The 22,801-nt window shown below is 34.6% G+C and overlaps 1 protein-coding gene across 1 annotated transcript; it reads right to left on the bottom strand.

The window, feature by feature from the left end:
- Positions 1-469: 469 nt before the first annotated feature.
- On the bottom strand, positions 470-21,257 carry LOC127250710 (protein NO VEIN). Its single transcript, XM_051274119.1, has 13 exons — positions 20,626-21,257; positions 19,524-19,861; positions 18,335-18,989; positions 17,924-18,022; positions 16,921-17,101; positions 11,751-13,453; positions 9,922-10,134; positions 6,923-9,184; positions 6,179-6,288; positions 3,019-3,418; positions 2,553-2,870; positions 1,833-2,090; positions 470-1,755 (listed from the first exon to the last, which is right to left on the bottom strand). The coding sequence occupies exons 1-13, from the start codon at positions 21,127-21,129 to the stop codon at positions 706-708; spliced, it is 8,091 nt and encodes a 2,696-aa protein (XP_051130076.1). The 5' UTR covers positions 21,130-21,257; the 3' UTR covers positions 470-705.
- Between the last annotated feature and the right edge of the window lie 1,544 nt (positions 21,258-22,801).

The following is a 22,801-nucleotide window of genomic DNA, read 5'->3' as shown; positions in this document are numbered from 1 at the left end:
TATCAATAAGCTTATAAAAAATAACTACAAATTTATTTGATGGGCAACATTTAATTCTTTTTAGTCTATTTTCAATTAAAATATCTTTTATCTTATTTGTAAAATTATCTAAATTTTTAAGATCATACACATTTAATGAATAAACTGTATTATCATCAACTTTTACCTTGTTTACTTAAAATTTTCGCGATTATTATAATTATAAAAAATACAATACATACACTCCCACGTAATATATAACACGATAAATCAACTTCAAACAAAAGTAAGAATGATTAAACTCAGAACAAAACTCTCATGAAATACGAACGTAACTACAATAAACTAAAGTCATATATACTCATTATGATCACCAAGCAACACGGCGCCCTTCTACAGACGTCCTCCCTCATTCAACAAGATTCACAAAGAGCAAACATTTCAATATAAGTAAATAAATACCATAATATCTAAACTTCAATCCCATCAATTAATTCTGTATATTCATAACCCCACTCTATTAATGATTCAGAACAAAATCAAAACAAAGACATTCCAGCTATAATCTATCGAAACCTATCACTTCTTTCTCTAGACAACAGTTGTTACAGACAAATACAACAATTAAACTTCGCATCGCAAAAAGAAAGACAAGAATGCAAGAAACTGCCAGTGTCTAATGCAGCGCCATAAATGAATGTCCAAAACAGAGAAAGAAAGACAAGCTCAATATCGTATCGGGCAACTCTCCTGCTGTTTCGGCACCACCACTGCTAGCCGCAGATTTCCGAGCTGGCACAGCCGTGCCAGATTCTTGTATATGGTTACCTTCGCCATGTTGTTGTCCGACAAGACGACATGCGCGACGCTGAACGACTCACCCTTTTCCACTGCAAATTGCCATTCCCTCAGTGATATCAGAAACCAATTTTTTCTTGCAGATATGGTTGATTTAACTTCAATGTATTCCTGGGTTTCTTCGTCCTCTCCCAAGATGATGTCGTAGGGCAGTCCAGTTTCTGACGTTTCGTTGACCCATTTCACGGATCTCTGCTCCTCGTTCCCCAAGAAATATTCGTAGGCAACGAGCTCCCCCACTCTCCCAGTTACCTGGGCCTGTTGTGCTAATCGTTGATCTTTCTCGCTGCCACGTGATGGGCTGGGAGTCTTGCTGTCGGATCCAACAGGATCAGTAGGTACTGAGCTTGAGCCAGAATTGAAAATTTCGGGTGGGATATTTGGCTGTGGTTCGATTGTTTCCTGATCAAGCATGGCCACTTCAGGACTGAGCGCTGTTGGATAAACCTCTACAGTACCATCATCAGTGTTGAGGCAGGTTGAGGGTGACTGGGGACGTTCCAGATTCGGCTCTGGAGAACTTTCGACTTTAATTTGCAGGCCCGTGCTGGATCTTGGTTTTTTTGTGACTGATTCGAAACCAGGTGCAGTTCTCCAACCAGCAGGTGGCCAGGTTGACCTTTTGCTTGATTTCCTCTTGAATGCAGAATCTTGTTCCTCCACTCCAGCATGGACACTATTTTCCGAAACACTCTGAAGCGACCAACAGGATTCCCCCGCAGGAAGTCTCGGAACCTTTTGGCTGTTCAGAATGAAAAACTCAGTTTGCTCCTCAGTTGCACCTGACTCAGCCATGGTTGTGATCATGTGGAGAAAGTTTGCAAACTGCAAATCAGACTTCCCATCGGATAGTAAGCAGGAGAGCTCTAAGAATATCGAATGTGTATCTGATTCTCGACTGCAGTATAGGATATTGTCCTGCAAACATTAACGAGTGAGATAAGGGTTTCCAACGAAACTGAATCAATGAAAAGAATGCCGTTCAAATAGAGTACCTGCAAAAGGCAACTGCACTCGTGTCTTTTCTTTGACTTGATTGCATATTTCTTTATAATGTTCCGATAGAATAAATTTTCGACTACAACAAGCTTCAGATTTCTAATAATTTGAAAACCAGAATGCTTCAGTTGAATATATTTACCAGGCTGTGTATTATAGAAGTACCGCTGGGCATATGCAAGAGACCAATTCAGCAGTGCTGAAATGAAACTACAGTCCGCCGGGCCATAATGTATTGCCTCACGAGTAACAATCTGAAAAATATATAAATAAAAATAATAGTACACTGTAATTGCAAAAATTACCTCAGAGAAATTTGCAATTAAACAGTACAGCCAAAATTGATTAGGAAAGTGAGAGGCACTTTAGTCGAATTTTTCCTTGGTGGCTAGCATGCAAATGGGTAGGAATATGAATATCTAAGGTAAAAGCATAACAATAAGATGGCTTGCTAGATCCTAACGATAGGTATGCATATTCTCTTTTAAGATTACAAGAAAACCTTGTGTCAAATTTCAAGATTGAAGATAGGAACCATATTATAGAAAATAACATTGAAATTGGAGAGCGCTAAGGTTCTAAATTTTGTTAACTATTTTCATATTCGAGTATAAGTGATGCATACAGAATTTACTAGACATATACATATTGTACCAACTGCGAGAATTGAGATGAAAACATGAATACACATCAAAATGTGAGTGCAGAGAGAGAACCTCAGACAGAGCAGGAATTCCTAGTCTTTGCAGGAAGGTTGAAACCTTTGTTCGAAGCATCTGGGTTTGTCCATCAGTGGATTCCCCAAAGTACAAAAAGTCAATGCCACCAAGGTGACGGAATTCCTTTCCCAAGTTCTCATCATCACACCAACAGATCAAACCAAATGATTCATGTAGAGAAACCCATCTATCTTGTTTAGTGGGAAGAACGGTGTATTCCTTGCTTAGTAAACTTTCTTTCAGATGCTGAAGATCTTCAAAATTCAGAGATCCAGATTTCAGTCCATCATTCAACAACGAGAACACCTCAAAAACCTGCAACACAATTCAGGGAACAAAAAAACAGAAGTCCAGTCTTAAGTAAAATATATAACTTAGGTAAATGTGTTACTCCTTGCTTGTGTTTCCAAAAAAATATATATATAGTATAACAACACCGAATTTAGTTCCAGCAAAGGTTCACCTTCTTTGCTGCCTGATGAGGTAAAGCCATACCAGACAACTGAAGCAAAATCTTGAAGTAGCTGTTGAAAGGAGGACTTTCATCCACTCTACACTCTGTCACAAAAAATTCGTGAAGGTTTGGATAGAGTTTGTACAGCATCTTACTGTAGGGATTACATGTTACACTTGGCGTGCACTCAGGCTGCGTTATCCTTAATAGGTCCACTGAATCTATAGGGTCATGCCAATACACTTCATGAGGTGACAAAAGCACACCAGTGATAGAATCTTCATTGAAACTGTGAACAGTATTGGGAACAAATATAGAAGGCCCCGACTGTAACTCCTCTACAACTTTCTGCTTCGAGTGGGACATTCCCTTCCAGAGAAATGCATAGAAGTTGGACATTTGTGATATACTAGCAAGGAATAAGAAATTATCACTTAGATAACCACACAACTCATATGCTTCATAAAATTATTAGTAAATTATTCGAAAATAGAATACTAAAAATAAACCAAGATGCTAGGATGGTATCATAGCCATGTTATTGATATAAACAAAAAGTTTGTCTATTCTTATTAAAATAGTAAATGAGGAAACAAAATCAAATTATGGGCCTAATATTAATGTCTATAATCTAAACGAGCGTTTGGTAAAGCCAAATGCTGAATGTTGAATCTCTTCAGTTTTAAAATTTGTCAGTTTAACAAATATCTGGGTTATTTAGAGTTTTTGTCGCAAGACATTATATAAATGTAAAATTTCTATTTAGCATGAAGTCACATGCTAATCATTAATATGGGTTTTCTTTTATGCATGCATGTTAATCTTATATAAACTGGCCTATGGTAAGTTCAAGCTCACTAATATAACTAAAAAAAAATCTGAGGTTAAGGATCTAATTGCGCATACTCAACTCTCAAAGTTTGTGGATTGCAACTTGCAAGCTTAATTCAAGCTACGTCCCAGCTTATTTGCAACTTCCTCATTTTCTAAATGGAATTGTTATAACAGTTTTGTGGGCAGTGAATTGGATTCTAACAGACATCACAACAAAATTAGTTATTTTGAAAGCCCTCACATGATATTGGAAGACAAGTATCTAAAATTTACACTTGCAGTTCATTCAAAAGAAAACCTATGAACTAACTAATTTACTGTTTACAACTCAATATATACTATTCAAACCTGAGGCAGACCAACATCAAAGTCAAGCCTGATCAGACCAAAGCTCAGTTCAACATAACATCAGGTTTAACATATTATTCAACCTCAGTCTAATTCAATGAAATTTAAGGCTACGCAAGCTTTCTCAGGATGGCCCAACTCCATTCACATCTAATTTTACCCATCATATTCATTTCCACTTAATAAATAATATGTGGAATGATTGAGGTATGGGTGACTTTTCTTATCCCATTTATTTTATTACTACAATAATAATACTTTAAACAATTCTGTTATATGAAGAAGCATTGTACAAACTTTGCACTGCATACAAACCACATCACAAAATGGAGGCCATAGAACAAGGTGTGATGTAGGAGCAAAGAGGCACAAAAGTTAATAGCCTACAAAAGTATGGTGCCAAAAATAATCATGCCAAATAATTAAATTGTTATATATTAACTAGTAATTAATTTGTGTTAGATACTAATTTTGTGTACATTCATTCTGGCTTCCATGACTGCGTTTCCTCTTTAGTCTATTTATCTCACCAATGGCATCTATATATTCTAATATGCAATTACATTGTAAACCATGAAGTTCACTCTTCTATTTCTCAACAAAATCTTAAGAGTTAAAACAATAATAAAAATGGTATATTGGTGTCCTGACTTTCTAGGCAGGCTACATCATAATATTTCTGAATATGGGGAAGACTGTTGATTGGTAGTACACACCAAAAGGAAAGAGCGGCAGCTAACAAAAAGCCTTTTGGAGAGTAGAAGAAATTTTTATGATATAGATAGAGAGAATTAAGGGGAAATAACCAGTAGTTAATTTGAACCAGGCAAATTAACTCTTATGTTTGCTTTAGCACCATGCAAAGCAAAATGACAAGCAACTTCATTTGCATTACAGGGACATCCTGAGAAATTATGTATTGGAACTTCTTGAAATATATTTTAATAGATATTATTTAGATTTGTTAGTTATCATATAAGCATATCTTCTATATTAGATTATTATGATAAGATATTAGATTTGGTTATTATTATTTAACTTTATCCTTTGGTATAAGGTATATAAATAGACCTCAATTTCATTATCAATATATCTCAGAAACTTCTCTTAGAATTTTACTGAACTTTTCTATCAAAAGATTAAGCGCATTTGCATTGAAGTTCAGCTTCCAAAGAGGCAAGGTAGCCAATTCCATCCAAGAGTACATACGTTGAGTCACATTCAACTACTATTGTGGGAAGTGAGCCTTGTTGGTCTACAGAACTAAATCAAGTGTTTCCAAAGAGGCAAGGTAGCCAATTCCATCCAAGAGTACATACGTTGAGTCACATTCAACTACTATTGTGGGAAGTGAGCCTTGTTGGTCTACAGAACTAAATCAAGTGTGTGACTGTGAGCGATGGCACAAATTTAGGGCAATTGACCTCTAGTTTTGGCTTGCTAAGGATAAATACACCATTCAAACCCAGAAAAAAAAAAATAATAATAAATAAATAATACCAGCTAGTGCAACACAAATTCTAGCCAAAACTCACTCATTCATGGTAATTTCTATCTAACAGACAACGCTATCCTTTGTTGTATTCCCACATCACATTTGCTTCTTTTTTTTTTTAATGCTGACTTCTCTTCTTAGCAACTGGTCTTATACGATCAAGTGAATTTTAAATATGCTAAATAGCTAATAATTTAGTATAGAAAACTAATTCTGATATTTACAGTAAATCATAATAGCAAATGCAGATATATCTTTAAACTTCAAATATACATACATAATGCATATGCACATACACCAAGATACACATAAAGCAAGGTCATTCATTAATTAGAAAACACCATAGCCATAGAGAAAGAAAAGGATGACAAAAATCCAACCTGAATGCAGAAAACAACCGACACAGGAAAAAATAATATAGATTTCAAATTATATGGGCAAAGACAAAGCATTAATATCAATAGGTCAGATAGGGTTATAAAGTGCCAATACCTAGCCTTGAAAAAAGATTTATTTCTCCAAAGTCGAAGAACATCAAGAGCATCTTCAAGAGTGACTTGTGTTTTTAAACCAATATCAGCCAGCAATCTTTCACTTTTAACCTGTTACCCATGGAAAGAGTTCCATCAGTCAATCCAAAGCTTAAATTAACACATATCTTCAATGTAGAAAAGATAATTATAATTGATATTCACTATCCCATAAGTACTTTAGAGGTCTAATAATCAACTCAGAAGCATGACTATTATAGAGAATGAAAGCTAGGATGATGACTTTTTACATTCAAAACATATTTATCTTATACTATAACTGGAATTATGAGGCATTTGAGCTATAACCATAAAATCAGGATAAAATGAGGTAACTGCAAATCTCTGATTATTGCTATAAGAAGGTAAAAGGGAAGTACAAATCCTATTGTTGGATGCTGAACTTCATGATTCAACACCTGCCAGTCTTTTAATATAACTAACCAACATGAATTTGAAATGGACAATTCCTAGTACGGTTGGAATTTGGAAACCAAAAGCACGATAGTGATATGTCCCTTACAAGATCAGTGATGAGGCAAAATTGAGCTGAATGACGAAAAAAAATTACCATATATTACTTAGAAATAGGGAAAGAACAGCCATCACCCACAAACTCAAAAACAGAAACCTAGACAACCTTTACCACTCAAAAGTTAAGATTGACAGTACCAAACAGAGAGGTTACATTTTTATTTAGACTAACCTTTGGAATGGAGTAAGGAGCACCGGCACCAAGAACTGAGCGTACTTCCATGCAATCATGGAACAAATCCTTGGGGTGATGAAGTTTGTCATCCAGATTTGATGCTAGCCATGGTAAATCTTGGAGGATGGTAACAAATGATGATCTGCATGGCTTGGATTCACCATTTGAATCAATGCAATAACCGGTAACCTTATTGCTGTAGCAGTCATCCCACAATCTATCAAGTATTTCCAACAGGTTTTTGGACTTAGATCCATCATTTCTTGCACATAATGCAGACAGTAAATTAAATAACTCTTCAGATACCCAATTTTTAAAAACTAAATCAGTAGTGGACTTGGCATGTATCAGATCATTACTATTAACAAGAAACACACGAGGAACACTTTTCTCAACTTGGATGACTTGAACAAAATCAGTTACCCCCATTTCATGGAAAAAATTCCTCCACTTGATCATTCCATCAGAAAGAGAATTGGTGATTGGATGTTTCAAATAGGCAGAGTCAATTTCATGCCAATTTATACCCAAACCATGAATAAGTTTATTTACATCGACAGAACTTCCATACTCCAGACTAAAATGGATAGGTACCTCACTTGATCGTTTGTAGCCATAATTTGTAAAAATCAGAGCTGTCTCACGCAACTTATTAACAATTAGACTCCCATCTGAGGCACAAGTAGAACAACTTGATTGCATGTGAAACATAGCAAAAGCCAGGTACTCTATCATTAATTCATGATGTCCCACTGCACCTTTATCATCAGATACAGCTGGTAAGATATGTACCTTCACAATGTCATGAAAGGACAACCGCTGGACACCAAGTTTGTAAAGCATGTTTGTAACATTTTCCCTGATAGATCCATCATGGCATAAGCTCTCAACGGAAGCAGCACCAGACAAAAGGTTTGGACTCACAATCCGCAGTTTAGCATACAGTTTTGGGAAAACTTTGAAAAGAGCTTCATCAGTAATGCATTGCTCTACTGCCTCAGAATGCAGCCATATCGTGCCCTCAGCTAGTGAGCTATATGTACCATCTGAAAGGGGGATAAATGGAATTTTCTGAAGGTCAAGTATCATATTCGATTCAGTCCCCAAGCCTTGGGAATTGTGCATAAAAGATTGAGATAAGAACACATGCATGGCACTGAGCCAAGCAGATAACCAACTAATTCCCATTGAATTTAATCCACTATCAGATTGGCACAACGAAGACATCAGCCTTAACAAAATTTTTGGTCCATAATCCTCTACACCTAATGCCTTCGCTAAGGAATCTGACAGAGTAACATCTTTGTTCAAGAATCCAAGGCCAAGGTGCTGTTCTAGTAAACCATCAGGTAACAGGGCACGAGCTTTCTGATTCCAATTTCTAAGTACCTTGCAGGGAGGAACCCATTCTTTTTCATCACCTTCTAGAATCAAGCAGTTTGACATGCGCAACTTAGATATTATCATCCGAGGTAGAGAAGAGAAAAACCCATGCACTTCACCCAGCAGAGGAACAAAACTCATAAATATAGTAATAGCTTTTCCTGGACTTTCCCTGTAACAAGGAAGATGACAAAATGAAATTTCTGTCTCAACAAACAAATCTGGGAACTCAGACAATAACCACTGATTCCAAGGACTACTTCCATCAACCTCTTCCCTAGAAGATGTCAAAAAAAAATCACTTTGCAGAATAAACTTAAGGCCATATGTCCTTAGAGGAAGAAACGAAAAGACAGGTTGTTGTTTCAGAATTGGGACATAATACCCTTCACCTTCCTCCTGCAAAGTAAATGCGACAGAAATCTCTGATGTCTTCACGTCAGAACTAATGGCATCAGCCTTCAGTTTTCGAGATACTACAAACCAAGTCATTTTCTCCTTTCCAAGGGCAACCTCGACTATCCCATCACCTATAACTTTCTTCCTCATAACAACAAGTGAATTATCAAGCAAATTTCTAAACTTAATGCATTGAAGACGATGAAGAAACAGTAGCAAAGATGGATGCAGATCTGAGAACATGGATAAAATGTTGCCAACGGAAACACCTTCCAGGTAGTTTGATCTGAAAGGGAGAATAATGCACGTGTTCCCAGTGTCCGTATCAATGTGATCAGCATCTGCAGACGCCCACCTGATATATAAGTCAATCTCACAGGGAGGGACAACTGTTGGTAGGACAAATCCGATCTGGCCATTGGTTATGTCAAATTTGATATGATAACCATTAGAATGTATTTCTGGAGCATCAGTAACCTGGGCATGAGGAAACAAACAAGAAATCATATATAATCTGCAGAGCTGAATTCAACCTAAATAAACAGTCTTCAATAAATTCTATTTCTCTGGAAAAAAAAAAAAAAAAAACTCATGCAACCATAAAGGGCAATCTTAGTTATTTGTAATGCAAACACAGAGAAATTTGTGGTGGCAGTTTGCATGGGATTCATAACAAAAAAAAAAGAACTACATTAAGCACAATATTTGGGCTTATACTGTACTTAACTCTAACTCCTAAAATTAAAGTGGCTAATCAATCCCATTTGTAGTGGCATCATGATCTATTAATTGTACAGCAGAACTATGTTATAGCTTCAAACGTTAAACATATCAGAAAACATTATTTATTTACATTTTAGTTATTTATTTTTACAAAGAATCTACAAACATTGTGCTGAATAGATATTATAAATTCAGCTTATGTTCGTGGTTACTTTATTTTAATGAGATTAAATGTTCTGAGCTAAAAAAAACTATCACCAAATGCCTGATGTTTTCAAATTTTACTTAAACCATTAAATTGTTTTCTGAAGAAATTGAGCCAACATTCTAGATATCAATTTCAATACTGTATTCCAGCTCAGAAAGAATCTATAGTGAGATAGCTGTTCACAAGTCACAACTTCACAGTATTTCTTCTACCATTTCTTGAACTACGAGAATAATAATAACAATTGATAAACATCAAATTGCTTTTGATTCATATTTGATACCCGAAATACTGATTTGAAGCCAATGCCTTTCTTCCCAATGTATCCAGCATTATGATCCTTTTTTGTTGAATTCCCAACATCACAAAGTGCTCGTATATCCTTTGATGAGAAACCATGCTCATTGTTTAGCACAATTATTCCTTTTTCATGAAGAATGAATGTCAGAGTAGGTTCCACGTTGTCTGGGTAAGTATTGTCATCAGCATTCTGAACCTAAAATCAAGGCAGTAAGTAAGTTTAATAAGAATAATGATATGAAATGCACTTTAAATCAATGATTAAATTCTGATGCTGAAAACAAAACAAGGAAATTTTAAGCCATTAAGTTCAGAATTCCAGCACATCATAGTACCACTTGAGATTTATAACTCTAAAGTTTCCAACTCTTCTCATTGGTATATTTGACTATATTTGGATGGTAAGTTTCAGGTTATTAACTATTAGATCCTTCAGCATGGCTATTCAATATATTTTGTAGTCAATAGGTAACCTTAGATATACGCTATGACACTAGATATTTCGAGCAAACTCCATCAGTGAATGAAATGAAAGATAGCTCTTCAAACTAAGTAAATGTATCCTTAAAATATCCTAATTTATTCACATATGACTATGTAACATCTAATAACATTTCTAACGGCCAAAGCATAAAAAACTGAAAAAAAAAAAAAAAAAAACCCACCGATGCCTTTCAGTATAATATATTAACATGTATCACCTAGAGGACTAAATTGCTTCATCTAGCAATGGTAGGCGGCATTGTCTTTATATTTCTCCAACCCATAATTATTGTCACTATTATCATCCTGCACTTCCTGATATTCAGGAACTGTGTGCTTTGTTTTCATATCCTTCATAGAGTTCCAATCCCATTCAACCAAAACTACATATATCATTAACAACAAAAGAAAAAGCATCCTGATTTCTCTAAACAATTCATTAAGACTAGTTTTCCGACACTCTGACAGATGAATCCACATAATAAACTACTGCTTCTCTGGCCTTTTGTTTTAGATAGTCTCTTTAAGCATGCTATTATAGCCATTGAGATTTTCCTGCATCCCCATATATACATCACTTGATGAAGAGTACAAACAATCAAAAACATGTTTGCAACAGATTACTTAATAGCTCACCATTAGTGACTTAGGTTGGTAAATGGATTTTGCCTGCTGTTCATCAGAGTAACAACTCCAAATAAAATTTTAAAAATGCATCACACAACAGAATGCATATTGCGCGTGGGCGCAGGTTGGAGGGGGGGGGGGGGGTACTCAGAAAATGGGTGAAAAATGAAAGACATGAACATCAATCTTAGACCTCTGAGGTCGGAACTTCTTATTGATTTGTTTTTCTATAAAGATATATACAATGGAACTTTCTAGGACATCCTGGATGATATAAAATATTCACAGTTATATGATGTTTATAAGGGCATCTGATAGAAACAAAAACATAATTTAATAGAAATAAGAACCAATTTTATTACTCAGAAGAAGATTAATATCTTCTGCCCAGCCCTAGCCACTCATACTTATTTTTCTCTGGATAAACTTTTCTAACCCTAATTCCATTTATTTATATCAACTTAGAAATATAATTATAAATAAGATAAGGACTAATTTGCAATGCAAATATATAGTAATTATTGTAATGCAGCGATTAGACCAAAATGCCCTTTTCCGCATCATGTATAGACACGCAGCGGTACCGGACCATTGTTTCCGGTGATTGGCTGTTGTTCCATATCAGTATCCTTGTAATTTTGATCGTACCTATTTTCAAATTTTACGCTACAAGAAAATTGTCTTAGGATGATGAATACATACCAGTTCTAGAAGAAAATGTGAATCCTGAGAATACAGCTCTTGTGACAGACATTGGAGCGCTCTGCCCAATCGAGCATGCTGCCTCTTCAACAATTTAGTTTCAGCATCAGAAGAGCATTGATCTAGACCAAACTCATAGCGCCTAATAGATTCAATAACTCCAACTGGATCATTATCGAAATCAACAGCCATTGATAATCGGCCTGCATCTGAGGTATGGGTATCAACTGGAATATCCGCATAATCAGCCTGACCGCTGACTTGTTTACATTTGCTATCACAACAATCCATCTCACCTGGGACCAGCATCTCTTCACAGTTGGCCTGTTCTTGGAAAACCATTGATCTAGTTCTGAGGTCAGTCACATCTATGCATGATGACCTAGGGGAACGTCTAGCCATTGCAGAGGAACAAAAGGAATGGTAGTCATTAGCCAATTCCACCAATCCAAGAGACATCCCCACTTCATGAAGAAGGAGAAACTGTTCTACTTGCTTGCATTCATTCAAGATGGCAGAAGGAACATTCTTCACGTAAGACTGCAACCCAGAGATTAAAATATCTGCTGCAAAACTGCAAAATTCAATGGGCAGATAACTCAAACACTCGAGTATGAATCTTGACATAGTTGCAGCAACTTTTTCAACTATACCCCTGTTACCAGGTAGATTATCCAAAACAGTTGCTTTGTTATTCCCATCTATACAGCCCCATGATGGCTTCCCTGGAAATATATCCTTGTGCAGTTCAGCCTCCATATAATTATTAATAATTACTTTGAAGCCTTGCCGAGCATGACACTTAAGAAGTGATTGAGGAACATTTTGTACACCACCATATAATGCACACAACGACAACAACACCACTGATGTTTCAAAAGAAGAACCTTGTATTAACACTTTTAGGAATGAATCCAAAGTGGCTGAAGGATCTACACGGAGTACTTTGCCATCTTTTGTTACCAAACACAACAACTCTTTGTTGTTGACCTCCTGCAACAACCACTGCACAATTGAACCAAGATGAGGAGCAAACAAAATATCCCAATGCAACCACAAGTTCAAATCAATCAACATAGGCGCCTTAAGTAGGAGCCCAATAGCATCTTTGGTCACAACTGCAGTACTGTTTCCTTCTCCAGTTAGTGTATCATTACCAAACAAAGGCTGTTTGTCTAATGTTTTCTCATTTTGAGCTGGAGATATTAATAAAGGTGTAGAAAACAATACAGAGTTTGAAGTTAAAATATCCCTTTTTTCTCGAATAATATCTGGTAAAGTTGGAATGAGGTCACAGTTCACTAATTTGAAGGATACCAATGGAAATTGCCTTGCCAACAACTCAGGAATATTCCTCTCGTTTACTTCATTTCTGCACAAGCTATCAAAAGCTTGCGACAAAAACACATCCAATTGCACTGGAAGCAAGTGTGCCTCCAAATGAACACTCTCAGGTATGCCTCCTATAATGCATTTCAGTAATGACTGAGGCAAGAGATGCAAATATTTCTCTAGAAATATAAAATATTCTCCAAAGCCAAGAGAGTCAAACTTGTTAACAGAATATTGTTCCATTAACCAATACTCACATTTGCAAAGCTTCCTCAAGAAACAGAACCTATGTTCAAGAGAGAGATCTTCGTAGCTTGGGATGTCATTCGCAAAATATTCAGAAATTTTCTTCATAATACCTTCGACTGCAACTACAGATACATAAAAGAGGAATAAACGCACTAACAGAATAATGATCATATCTTCCCATTCAATTTTAATTAAAACAATCATTTCATGGATAAAATGGGAATCAGTAGAATATATGTGTATATATACCAAACACCTAACAACTTTGTAATAGAATGCTAATACCATCATTTCTCGAACTATAAGACACAAAATAAACAATAAAATCCTACAAATGTGCTAAATGATAGATTAACAACTTTCGTTTGTAGAGAGTAAAAGTATCAATATTAAAAAAGGAGAATCAATTTTCATTTTTGGAGAGCAAAAGGTATTTATATTTAAAAGATGGAGAGTCACATAGAGGTGGTAACCGAGGAAAAGGCGAGAGCCAGAAAAACAGAAATAACTAGGGAGAACTAGGAAAAGGAAACCTGGACTAGAAACAGAATAAGACTATATAGTTATCAACAATCCTATATAATCAACACAAGTGAATTTGAAAATATAGAACTTTATAAAAACTGTTCAACTTTGAACTTGCGACGAGAAGCATAGTAAACTATAGTTATCATAGAGAATTACCCTCATCTCTGTATAAGAGTATAAGTGAGAGAAACATGTGAGATACAGATAGATGCCAAATAGAAAATGCTTAGAGAAATGAGCTTCAAATAGCAGCTAGCCTAGCAGTGGATGGTAATTCGTTCTCACTCCCGATTGCAACGGACATTACCATCTCAAACTAGTAATAAGCACAACTAGCAGCTTTCAGAGTAACGAAGTCAAGTTTCAAAATTACAAAAAAAAAAAACAGAAAAAAAGAAAAAAACCATCCTTACGGGACAGTAGATCAAACTGTCTGGCCCAGAAATTAAATCCAATCTGCAGCCAAGTCATTAAGGGGGTGTTCTTTTGGTGTTTTTTGTGTGTCGGTGTTTTGGTTTTTGGATAAAATAGTTGTTGAATGTAATGTTTTGTATGAAAGATTAGTACATGTTTAGAGGGGATTATAAGGTTTGGGAAAAAATTTTAAAAAATAAAGTAGAGTCTATGAGTAAATAGACAAAGTCCAGTACAAAAAAATTAAATATAAACAAATTATCTTTTCATCCTCGACCCATAAAGGTTCAAGAATAAGCCAAAGCATAGTCCATCAAAAGTACAGTTTGGCTCATGACAATTAAAGAATAGAGGAGAGCAAGACAAAAACAAAAGCCTCATTCTTATTCAAGGACAGAAACTAAGGTCAATGCTTCAAGATGATCATGATAAAGAGTGTGGTAAGTCCTGGTGGCATGAGAAAGAAAAAGAAAAGGCACAGCAGCTATAGAAAAGACAAACAGATGTTTGCATGATACAAACTTCATGTGATCAAGCATACCATGCAAGTGCAATTTCTTTGCAAAACTAGGGGCAAGAACAAATAAAATAACCCCAATCAGGTTATAACTTTCAGTCGAACACTTTCGAAATCAACATAACAGAAGCCACTTGTTCTCTTTATTAGAGGAGTTGCACATTGAAAGAGCAAAGATAATGTGTGAGTTACAGCTTTACTCTTTCAATTTGCGCTGGGCAGTAATGTGGTGGAAAAGCAGCACAAAACAATTTCCATGGAGATGATTAGTGTAGGCATCATATAAATATGATGGACAGAAGTATAGCACAATCACAAGGATATTGTCAAGGAAACTAGCACCACTGTATCGGGTTTGTTTGGTTGCATGTTGGCGTGTTTTGAAAATAGTAGAATTTTGAATTGAAATGATTGTTTGATGTAATATTTTGAACGAGAAGAAAATTAATGCAATATGTTGAATAAGAATGAAGATTATGACGTGATATTTTTTGAAGAGAGAAATAAGTTAAAATAGATGAATAGTGAAAATGTGTGTTTGAAAACACAACCAAACAAACCTGTTTTGGATAAGAAGGATTGGGACTTAATGGTCCATGGCAACAACAGTAGATTCAGTGTTTAATGGGCTTGAGCTCTAATATTATCTTATTTTTTAAAAACAAAAAATAGAGTAGCAACTCTGACTTTAGAAATTGATATTGAATTATAGATATGAAAAAAGACATGTGAAAAAATAGCAATGATATGGCAACAAACACAAGCCCAATATTACAATAGTGCACTAAGAAATGAGATTGGCCAATATGACAACACCACAAAAATGTAAAACTTATAAGCAACCAAAAGGAAAGATAAATAAATAAAACAACTCCACTTATGTTAAAGTGAACTACATAAATTATAAATAGATCAATCAGACACAACTCCCTGCACCATTCTTCATGGAACTCATCAAGTCATATTTCTATAGGGGAAATAATATTTGCTATGTACAAAAATAAGATTTCCACTATGATTCTTTAATTTCCACATGATGGAAAAAGATTTAGCATCTGCCTATCTCAATGTTTCAGTACACATATTTTGTTTTATTCAAATTGTGTAAAAACATAGAAATAAATAAATTAATAACACAAAAAAGCCTCTTTGGTAACAGCAACTTGTCACCTAAACTTCATGATTATATATATGATTTCATTAAATCCATTTTTAATGATAATAAGATCATAATAATAGATTCATTAAGTGGAGCTAAATGTGCCAAGTAAAACAAAGAAAATCATAGGTCATTAAGCTATAAGCATGCGATTGGACCCTAAACGAAAATAGTGTGCTACCATTAGTATTTACATGATACACCCACAAGCTCATTAAATACATAACAAATTCATTGTTCAACTTTACTGAATGCTCCCTAAATTCACTTGAACATAACATGAATGCAATGTGTGAAAACCAAATCATAAAAACACCAAGGGTAAGTTTCTTTAAGGTCTGATTCATCAATTTTCACCTTAAAAACCATCAAATTAAGCACCCATTTTTTCATTTAATACATACACAATAACAATTTCATTGAAAGCAACACGTCAAACACCTATTTATATCACATCAAACACTATTTCAATGATATTTTTACTATTACCAAGAACCAAACCCAAATCAAACCTTAAAGGAACACACACCCTAAGGATCTATTCTCTGAGTTTTTTTTTTAAGTTTTTTTTACAAATCAACTCTCACGATTTCCTATAAAAAATACACTATTTCCTCTTTGCAAAATATCACATTTAAACTGCTATTTAAACCAAAACACAAAACCAACACACCTAAGAGTGTTTAGACATGGTTTGGAAATGTTTTGGGATTTTGATTTGGTTTGGGAATCGTAAAAAATTGAATAGAGAATGGGTGTTTAATGTGATATAAACAGATGCTTGATGTGATGTTTAGGAGACACAAGAGATTTTTTTATGAAATATTTTAGATAGAAAGATAGATTTTGGATGAGATGTTTTTTAGAGATAAATTTTGATGAATAGTACGAAAGCAGTTTTGAAAACATATATAAACAGAGCATAAGTGTACGCCAGAGATTTACTAAATTTTGCACTCCAGATTCCATACCATAATCACGGCCACAAACTTTTGATGTTGATCCAGGAAGATCCTTCTCAGTACGTTTAACATCAATGCTCGTATAAGCAGCTGAACTGTCACATGGGGTGTCATCCATTCCGTGCTCCCTAGAAGTTTGGTGAAAAGTGTTGTATATATTATCCGGCATTTCAAGCTTTATAAACATAAGCTGTCATGAAAATAAGCTAGTTAGGCCAAGATATGCAAGGATAAAATGATGCATTATTACCATTTGCATGACACCCATGACAAGTAGAAGTCAGTCAAACAAAGCATCTTTCAAAAACAAACATGTGCAAGCAAGAAAAAGTGATTTGCAGAGAGCAACAATAATAAGATTAGATACACCGGAAGTGTCCGAGTATATTTCCTATAAATTCCATTTCTAGGATTTGGATAGTGATAAATTCAGCAAAGTTGGTCAAGCACAACAAGATTCAGAGCATCTTGCATGGGTCCACTCCTCATAATTTACTCAAATCCTATGATTTCCTAAGTGCCCTGCCTTCAGAATAAATTCTATATATGTAAATAACTTCTCTTTATTTCTCCTATGTGGCAAAATATTTGTCGCCCTATTAAAATTTTTATTTTACTCTTCTAAAAATAAGTAAAAAAATTAACTTCTTGTTCCATTTTTCGAGGACATTTTATTGTTCAATCTTATTAACAGCAATCCATTTTCTGTATGTATGATTCCAATACGACTATCATCAGAACTTAATCCACCATTAAAATCATGTTAAGAAGCAACTCAATGCTCACTACTTGGCACTAAAATAACTTCTCATATCAACAGACATTTAACATATTTACAGTTAATGAATTAAAAATCAAGAAAAACAAATGTCATACATATCAGCAAGAACAGTAAACTAATTCATGAACAAAAACCTGCTGAAGATAAAGAAAATTTTATCAAATTGTTCGATGTTACGAATCTAAGGCCCAAAAAATGAAAAAATAAAGAGACTCACAATCATATACTTACAGCAGCATAGAGCAATCCCACAAACGGATATGTTGTGAACATTTCTTTCACTTTTCTCTTTTTCCTTGCTTCATAAAACTGAAGCATCTTTTCAAGTACCTATTGTGCAAGATTAAGTAATATTTAAAGAGTGAAATAGCACCTTAACATAATCATTTATCTGGGGAAAAGCGGGGGTGGGGATTTACCAAAATGGAAAAGTAACAACGATAAAAGAATACAGAGTACAGATATCCATAAAGGTAAAAATGCAAACATGATTACTAGAGGATGAGCTAGCCAATAATGCTCTTGACTGTCTAATAGTTCTCATGTAACTTGTTGCAACATCCAACTTAACAAAATATCAGCGTTTCAAATAAAATGCATATCAGATGAAAGTTAAAAGACATGAAAAGTTGCTTCTATTACCTCATCAGGACTGTTCACTTGACAGACCTCTTTCCAAGTTGTAACAAACATTCTTAATGACTCTGTGGAAATAAGACCACCTAAAACTTCATTGTTGGGGCTCTTATGCGTGGTACTTGCATTAGAGTTATCCCGTTTAGACTCCTTCACCGGAGATCTGCTTGATCTGATATGCTCATATTTCCTCTTTTTCCGAGGCACATGACCTGAAGTGCGACTTACAGCACCACTATGCCTACGAAGCCTTGAGTCACTGTCATTTATCAACCCCAGCCTTTTCTTTTCTTCATTTGCGGATGGATAGGGGCAATTACTTGCACGATCTAATCCATTTGACAGGGGAACACGGCCGATGTCAGTATTGTTCCCAACTTGAGTATTGTCATATTCAGCATCTTCAGAGGTATCATCTTCTTCGGAGGGATCATCATCTGAACTTGAAGCAAATCTTATATGTTTACCACAAAACTGAGGAGAGGTGAAAGATTTTACTCGCTCTGATATTTTAGCAAAATTTTCGTCCATTTCTTTTTTCTGTACATGGATAAGAGGTTTTGTGCTGCATTTTACAGATTTTGTTCTCAGTTTCTTAGTGCATTTTTCTAGCTCTATGCCTTCTGATTTCCTTGCCTTTTCTATATGATTAATATATAGCCTGCATAGAAGTGGTTTCATCGATTTAGTCAAATAGAATATAATGACAGAAAACAGTATTCATCATAAAGAATTGACTATAGGATAAAATTATTAATGATATTCACTAAGGTTCAGGTCCTATGATGTTTGGATTATCTTCCTGCAAGAATATAATTTTCTCCAAAATTTGTAACTAGCTTCTAGCATTCTTATGTTTTACCATCATTTCTAGTTGCTAACCTAATGAATAAAATAAACAGGCTTATCCATGGATACCTAAACCTGCCTCTGCATAACAAGCAACACACAATACTTCCAACATCTAAACCATGATAATTAATACTAAATATATTAGATGACGAAGTTATCTTCAGACACAGTATGATTAATGGAATTCATATAAGGTAACTACATTGCAGATAATGGCCGTACAGACACAGGGTGATAAGTGACAGCAAAATGCAGGAATTTATTAAAAAGATTTTAAAGTTTCCATACAGTTATACATTGTGTACTAAAAAATACTTACACAAAGCAAGAAGAGCTTACATACCCAAGGTTCTGAATACGAATGCCAAGCTCTTCCTTGCAACTGACAGATTTCTTCTTTAACATAAAATCCAAAAAGAAATCAACTTCAAGTTCTTTCTTCTTGTGAAGATCAATGAACTCATAGAGGTAGGTGATGATCTCTTCAGTTCTAATTCTGTAGACTTTGGCAGCATCAGAAGAGACAGAGAAATAATGATTAGCAAGAGGGTGTCGTACCAAGGGACCCAACTGCAGTTCTTCAAACATTTCAATTCCTTCACGTTCACAGATTGCCATTTCCAAATCATGTAATGAAGTAATATTTCTAGCCCCAACATAGCAGTGGATGAATGCGTTGATCTTTATGGAGAACAAAAGACACAAATATAAGAACTCCGTATCATGCATCACAAATCAGGCAAATAAAGAACTCACTTCTGGAAAAGAGCATCAACTGCAAATGGGATGCCTTATTCCAATTGTGGGTCACAATTTATTTTTCTTGTTTTTTTTCTTTTACAAAAATACAAAATATACTAAAAGAAGAAACCAGTACACAAAAATTATTTGTGGGTGTACTAAGTAGATCAAAACTATTGCTCATATGATTTAGGCATTCACATATGACATCACATAACACCTACTCCTGAAGGAAGAAAAAAACATTAACAATGTATACACCGTTGGAAAATTCAAAACCAATGAGGCATCCCCTAGCAAACAGTGTTAACACGAATGGTATTATGTTGTCAAAATAGTCAGATCTGTGTAGAATTTGAGATATCCAATTGCATATGATCAAGGAATTATATGATGATTATAAACAGCTAGATTGTAATCCAATTTCGCAAGGATAACTATCCATATAGGAATACAACTAAGTGTCTACCATATTCTAGCTAAGTAAAAGACACCCGTAAGTCTCCGATCAAAAAATACAAAAAAGACACCCCCTAAGTCTATCGCAAAAGATAATATATTAAACCCCATAGATAGACATGAAGTTCTACGGCTTAAGCAACATATGGGTTCATTCAAACATCGGAAATCATACTTCGATATCATTCTTACACAGACTATCTTAGCACAAAGAAACAAAACTAACTAAAAGTAGATTGCCGAACCTTCGCTTCTGTAGCCAGCAGCCGCTTCAAAGAAGGCACTTGCTGCATTTGAAACCCCAAACTCTCCCACGACTCTGCTTTCACAATACGCAGAACCTCCTGCGAAACTTTCCACGCTGAAACATTATCGCCTGACGGTACTAAGACGCTCCAAGCCCTCTTCGCCGCCTCGTCGAGTTTCTCGACCATATCCGTTTGCGACTCACCTTGCTGCTGCGGACGCTCATTGTAAGAACTTCCTCTAGAGTGCGTCGCTTCAACCGGAAAACTACTAGGAAGAAACTGCTGCGTTATTTGGTGGAAGCCAACATAGTTTGGGGGAAAAGGATTATGCTGAGGCTGAGGCAGAGGGAAAAAATAAGGGTTCTGGTGGAAGAGGTACGGGTTGGAGTTAGCAAGGTAGGGGGGATTTAGCTGAAACTGCTCTTTCGGCGGCGATTGCGCTGCCTGGCGGCCGCCGTCCCCGCGGCGGAACTGGAAGGGTTGCTTCTGCCCGTGCATCATGGAAGGGAAGGGATCCTTTGAAAAGGCGAAGATGGAGGCGCTGCAAAATTAACTGCAGAATTTTATAGTTACGAAAATATCTCAAAGTAGAAAAGGCGCTTTTGGATTTTTAGGGGTTAATACTTGTGTGTTTTGGCATTTAAAGATAAAAAAACTAATAAATTAAATTAAATTTAAATATCCTTTTTATGCGGTATAATTTAATATAATAATTATAAGGAAAAAATCAATTTTGATCACAATATAAGAAATTAATCAATTTTAGTCATAATATAAATAATTTCAATCAATTTTTGTTTCGTTATAAACAATTTCAATCAATTTTGGTTCCACTAATAAACTAACGGAAACTGCAGAAGTGAACATGACTGAGGTGATGCGGTAGTTTTTGGAAAGTAAAAGGTCATGTACAACTATACACGTTGTTACATGATCATTTATATTTCAGTGTATAAATTATACATGGTCATGTTGTTACACACGACTATGTACATTTCTATTGCATTTAGAACAGTTAACATAGTTAAAATTGACAAAATCAATAGTAATTGGCCGTGTATTTTTCAGGTCAACTGTCACGTCACCTCCGTCGTATGCACGTCAGCAATTTCCGTTAGTTTTTTTTAACAGTGAGACCAAAATTGATTAAAATTATTTATAATATGGTCAAAATTGATTGAAATTGTTTATATTTAGACTAAAATTGATGAGTTTTTTATATTGTAACCAAAATTGATAAATTTTGGTTATATTGGGGCCAATATTGATGAATTTTTTATATTGAGACAAAAATTGATAAATTTTAGTTATATTTGGACCAAAATTAATTTTTTTCCCAAAAAATTATTACTCCCGAACTAATAATTATACATTATTTATTTTTTTGTACAAGTTGTGTTTCTTTGGATTGATTTGAATTCGATATTAAAATAATATTTGATCGGATGTTTTTGTTAAAGAAAAGAAAGAAAATTCAAAAAATTCTTGGAAAATAATAATATTTTAATTTTAATTAAAATAATTTTATTTTATTTATGTAAAAATAATAATAATATTCTTTCCATCCAGCTAGAAAGTATATATATTTCTATTTTGAAACGTACAATTACAAAGTAAACATTTTATTATTCCTTTTACACCAAATTTCTCAGTGGACGGAGGGAGTAATTATTTTGTAATTAGACAATTAAAAGTGAGTGGACGGAAAATATTTTATACTCCTGTAATGTTCTAAATAAAAATATATTGATTGTGATATTTTTAAAAAAAAAAAGAAGATAAAATTAAAAATCAACATATAAGATTAAAATTAATTATTCTAATTTATACTATTAAATAGGACAATTATACATAATTTACTTTTAACTATTAGGATGGCTGCAACCGCAAATTTCATCCCTCTTCTTTTATAAATTTGAGTAGTATTGTCCCATTGTAGTTGGGACATAAGTTTAGAAGTTTATCATTTTTCTATAGCAGCTCACTTTTACTCCGCATAGATCAAAATTTCATCCTCAAATTCTTCCAATGAAAACCCGATCATCAAAGACAAAATAATATGTAAAGATGACCATTGGAACTATTTAAAATCTAAAATCAAAATGAAAATCAAAATTTATGATTTTTGAATAAACAAATTGAAACTTTAAATTTATTTAGTTGTGATTTGAAA

Source organism: Andrographis paniculata, unplaced genomic scaffold, assembly GCF_009805555.1.
Source record: "Andrographis paniculata isolate CXL003 unplaced genomic scaffold, ASM980555v1 Contig37END, whole genome shotgun sequence".
NCBI classification, from domain to species: Eukaryota; Viridiplantae; Streptophyta; class Magnoliopsida; order Lamiales; family Acanthaceae; genus Andrographis; species Andrographis paniculata.
Note: the sequence above shows the minus strand (reverse complement) of the source record. Positions and strands in the feature narration are given on the sequence as shown.